The 4,475-nt window shown below is 36.4% G+C and overlaps 1 protein-coding gene across 4 annotated transcripts in view; it reads left to right on the top strand.

Moving 5' to 3' along the window:
* Positions 1-300: 300 nt before the first annotated feature.
* The window catches only part of LOC112139614 (cyclin-dependent-like kinase 5), a 10,043-nt gene continuing 5,868 nt past the window's right edge, over positions 301-4,475 (top strand). The window contains exons 1-7 of one of the 4 annotated variants that reach the window (XM_024262455.2): positions 302-509; positions 3,133-3,221; positions 3,290-3,357; positions 3,436-3,496; positions 3,864-3,920; positions 4,029-4,124; positions 4,249-4,323. In XM_024262455.2, the coding sequence (XP_024118223.1) occupies positions 473-509; positions 3,133-3,221; positions 3,290-3,357; positions 3,436-3,496; positions 3,864-3,920; positions 4,029-4,124; positions 4,249-4,323 (483 nt within the window). In that variant the 5' untranslated portion in view covers positions 302-472. Of the gene's footprint in view, positions 510-3,132; positions 3,222-3,289; positions 3,358-3,435; positions 3,497-3,564; positions 3,622-3,863; positions 3,921-4,028; positions 4,125-4,248; positions 4,324-4,475 lie in introns of all 4 variants that reach the window. The other 3 variants (XM_024262454.2, XM_024262456.2, XM_036210927.1) reach the window with 3 other exon arrangements.

The raw sequence follows: 4,475 nt of genomic DNA, 5'->3' as shown, positions 1-4,475 counted from the left end.
TTATCGCATGCAGGAAAATACAAAGTTTCTATTTTAACTTAACCAAATAGAATAATTTTAACAATATATTTTTAAAGGAATATTAAAAATATATTGTTTAGCTTCACTGTTTCAATGCAGGTAAATTTTTAGATAACAGAACATTTGTCCATTCAGTCACTTAAATGCGTTGGCAGAAGAAATTAAATAAAAGTCCTACTTTCTTTATTTATTTATTAATATTATTATTATTTTTATTTTGTTACAAACAAACAAGAAACGTCGGTGTTGCAGCACTTCAGAAAGCTGTAGTTCTTCTCCAAGCCTCTAGATGGCGACAGGGCGCAGAGTTGCACTTAAACTGCCAGTAGCAGCAAGTGTCGATAAAGGCTAACGACTGGAGCTAACCAGTTCTCTATCCACCCCAGTTCTGGGGGGATTTGTTGGATATTAGTTTACTGGCTTGTTTTGAGTCGGTTTTATTTGCCAAAAAATGCAGAAATATGAAAAGCTTGAGAAAATAGGAGAGGGTAAGTTTTGATTAAATCTTTCTTGAAAATTAGCGCTAGCTTGTTTTAGCTAACGCTAGCATAGCGATTTATGTTTATAATATAATCTGTCTTATAAAATTAATAGGCTTATTATCACATGATTGATTCAACAGATTTTTATAAGTATTATTTTTGAATGGATTTAAAACAGTGTTTTGTTGCTACATTTTTTAGGTGTTGAAACATCTGAACTAAATGAATAGTAGGGCTGTGGATCATCACTTAGGTGGTCACGAATCAAGAGCAACGATTCACGAGTTGAACCAAGATTCTTACTTTTTATTATAATGTTTATTGCTATGTGTATGTGTATTTACTAGATGGATGAAAATTGAAATTATTTGTATTTAATCATCATTTATACCTTTATTTAGAACAAGTGATCAGAATCAACTAAACTGATAAAAAAACACAATGATTCAGATAAAAAGACATTTTTTTGGTCATTTTAAAGTTTTTTTGTTTTTTGTTTTTCAATCTTCTGGGGCCCGTTCCAAGAAGCAGGTTCAACAAATTTAGAGTTCAAACCTGAACTTAGAATCACTGGGCTTAAAATTCTCAAACTCAGGGTTTTCGGTTTCAGAACAGCTGAAAATGTTTGATTCAATCAACTTGAAGTTGTTAGAACCAGAACCAGGTGCGAGCGTCGCGACCATTAAAAGCCCTGATCAATGGAGCAAAGACAGCACGATTCACCATGGCAACGGGAACAAACACCTGAGTTTCGTACTTCTGGCGGCGGAAATTGATAAGTTCCTGCAAGCAAATGCCGACTATAGGAGCGCATTTTCTGCATGAAAAGCAACACAGCTGCAGAGGTAGAACAGAGAGAAAATATCTGCAGTTATTTGAATCATTTCTAATAATGAACAAATAATGTCAGGAAGGTTATTTTGTCACTTGAGTAAGGAATGGTTTTTGATCTGTTACTAATTTGACCAGTAATCTCCGTGATCGCATGAATGACCAGTTTTGGTAACCCCCCCCCCACCCCTACACACACGGATATCACTGCACGCTAAAAAGAAACTGTAGCTGCATATGTTAAAAAAGTATTTATTTAATTTTAATTCTCAAGACTTAAAAAATATTCGCCAAATTCTTTTTTTAAGCATAAAAACATATTCCATAGCCGGGAATTGAACTCGCAAACTCTGCGAAGGGAAGCAGCGTTGCTGACTACCGAACGATATTTGATGCAAGTGCTGGACGGAAGATGAGTTGAGAGCCTTTTCCGGTGTTTGACATTCAATAATTTCTATTGTTAAGAGTTTAAATAAGGAAAAGAAAACTGTATTTTTTAATAGCAAGTCCCTGGAAAAACTCACTATTTATAATATCGCTGAAATAAAAATGAATTGGGAAACTGCAGTCAGTTGACTCGTGTCCTCCAAATCCTCTACCGACGTAAATAACATTTCCTCTGGATTAATCAGCCTCCTCTCTACATGATCCTCTATGAATGAACATGTCATTTTGGTTTCTGTGTGTTGGAAATGTGACGTCTCTAATGTGAATGTTCTCTAAATGTTAATGAGGAACTCATATTTGATCATCTTTCACTTTAAAAAGGGGCGGAGACGGCAGAGAGCTCTAAGTTTCCCGAAAAAAACCTGCTACCGACCAGGTTTCGTTCACAGACTCAGTTGCCATAGTGATTGATTCTGAGTTCATCCTAACCCGCTTCTTGGAACGGGCTTGGTTTCACCTGCTTTCACGGGTTTGAGTTATCTCTCTTTCTGAAACCGAAAACTCAGAGTTTTGGTGAATTTCGAGTTCAAAAACTCAGAGTTCCAACAAAACCTGCTTCTTGGAACGGGCCTCAGGTTCAGCAGGAAAACAACATAAAAAGATAAAAATCACTGCTGTTTTGGGTCATTTAACAACAAAACCTGAAAATGTTCTACACAGTTTTTTATCTTGAAAGTTCTTCAATATTTTACATTCTAAGCATCACATATTGCTGCAGAGCTCCTATGAAATTTTTCTTTTCTGCAGCAGAATCAGCTGATTCACGTTGATTACATCCACCTTCCAGCAGCGCGAGGCTGTTTCTTCAGAATAAGCTGGAGTTTCGTTAATTCCGTCAAATGTTGAAGAGTTATCATAACCAAAATAATGTAAACACTGGCGCTAAAGCTCCGATGCTAACGCTGATTCATTTTTTCAGAAGTTATGTCTGTGAGCGGAACTTCAGTCTCAGTTTTTAAACGGAAAAAAGCTCTCGCTAGTTTTACTTTGAAAACCGGAAGCGTCACCGTCACGAAGATGTGTTTACTTCCGGTGGAAGTACGGCGGCTCTTTCGGACTTTATTTTAGTTCGTAAACTTAAAATCCGAGATTAATCTGCATTTCAGAGCAAAAATACATCGTCCCCAATTGATATTTTGATCATCTTTTGATACAATTAACTACATTAATAAAGATCGCGAATCAGCGATCTTGGACGTCGCGAATATCCGTACTCGAAATTTTGGGAGCAGATCGCGAATACCCGAGCACCCGGATACTCGTTACAGCCCAAATGAATAGCTTGGCTCTTTTGTGTCATTCATCGGAAACTTTACCAGATTAAAACTGCAAAACTGTGATTTTGTTTTAGGTACTTATGGGACTGTTTTCAAAGCTAAAAACAGAGAAACCCACGAAATTGTGGCTTTAAAAAGAGTCAGACTAGACGACGACGATGAGGTTTGTAAACACAGTTGGATGACAGATGCTCCTTTAGCATGCTAGCACTAACAAATCTTTTAATTTAGGGGGTACCGAGTTCTGCTTTGAGGGAAATCTGTCTTTTGAAGGAACTAAAGCATAAAAACATCGTCAGGTTAGTTCACTGTCAAACTAATAAAGTTGAATTAGCATATAGTGTAATGACAATAACATCACTCTGTTCATTCATTAGATTACACGATGTGTTGCACAGTGACAAAAAGCTAACCCTGGTCTTTGAGTATTGTGATCAGGTGAGTTACTCTTTATCATCCTTTTTTTTTTGCACCGTTTCAAATCTAATGTTTCAAATTCGTTGCAGGATTTGAAGAAATATTTTGACAGCTGCAATGGGGATCTAGATCCTGAAACTGTGAAGGTTAGAGATCGAATGAATCATTCTAGTGAAGATCACAGATCTTTCTATAATAACATTGTGCATATGTAGAACAATAAATATATGTTTGTTTTTGTGTACAGTCATTCATGTAGCAGCTGTTGAAAGGTCTAGCTTTCTGTCACAGCCGAAATGTCCTTNGAGTATTGTGATCAGGTGAGTTACTCTTTATCATACTTTTTTTTTTGCACCGTTTCAAATCTAATGTTTCGAATTCGTTGCAGGATTTGAAGAAATATTTTGACAGCTGCAATGGGGATTTAGATCCTGAAACTGTGAAGGTTAGAGATCGAATGAATCATTCTCCTGAAGATCACAGATCTTTGGGGTTTCTATAATAACATTGTGCATATGTAGAACAATAAATATACGTTTGTTTTTGTGTACAGTCATTCATGTACCAGCTGTTGAAAGGTCTAGCTTTCTGTCACAGCCGAAATGTCCTTCATAGAGACCTGAAGCCTCAGAATCTTCTCATCAACAGAGTGAGTGTTTACTCGTGTTTGGATGTTGACTTTACTCTTGAATTTGTGTAAATAAATGATTTGTGTACTTTTAGACTGAAACAAAAAAAAAACAATAATGCATTTTTTTTCTCTGCTTTTGTAGAACGGAGAATTGAAGCTTGCTGACTTTGGGCTGGCCCGGGCTTTTGGTATTCCAGTGAGGTGTTACTCTGCAGAGGTTGGTTGTACATTATGGAACCAGAAACTAATAAGGGAACATTTCTGTTTAAAAGTGTAGAACCTGAATATGCAGATATGTCGTGGCTATTTGTTTTGGATAATCCGAAGAGGAGTAATTTAACTACCAATTTTAACTTTTAGAAAAATTGA

This window comes from Oryzias melastigma, unplaced genomic scaffold (assembly GCF_002922805.2).
Source record: "Oryzias melastigma strain HK-1 unplaced genomic scaffold, ASM292280v2 sc00306, whole genome shotgun sequence".
Lineage (NCBI taxonomy): Eukaryota > Metazoa > Chordata > Actinopteri > Beloniformes > Adrianichthyidae > Oryzias > Oryzias melastigma.
Note: the sequence above shows the minus strand (reverse complement) of the source record. Positions and strands in the feature narration are given on the sequence as shown.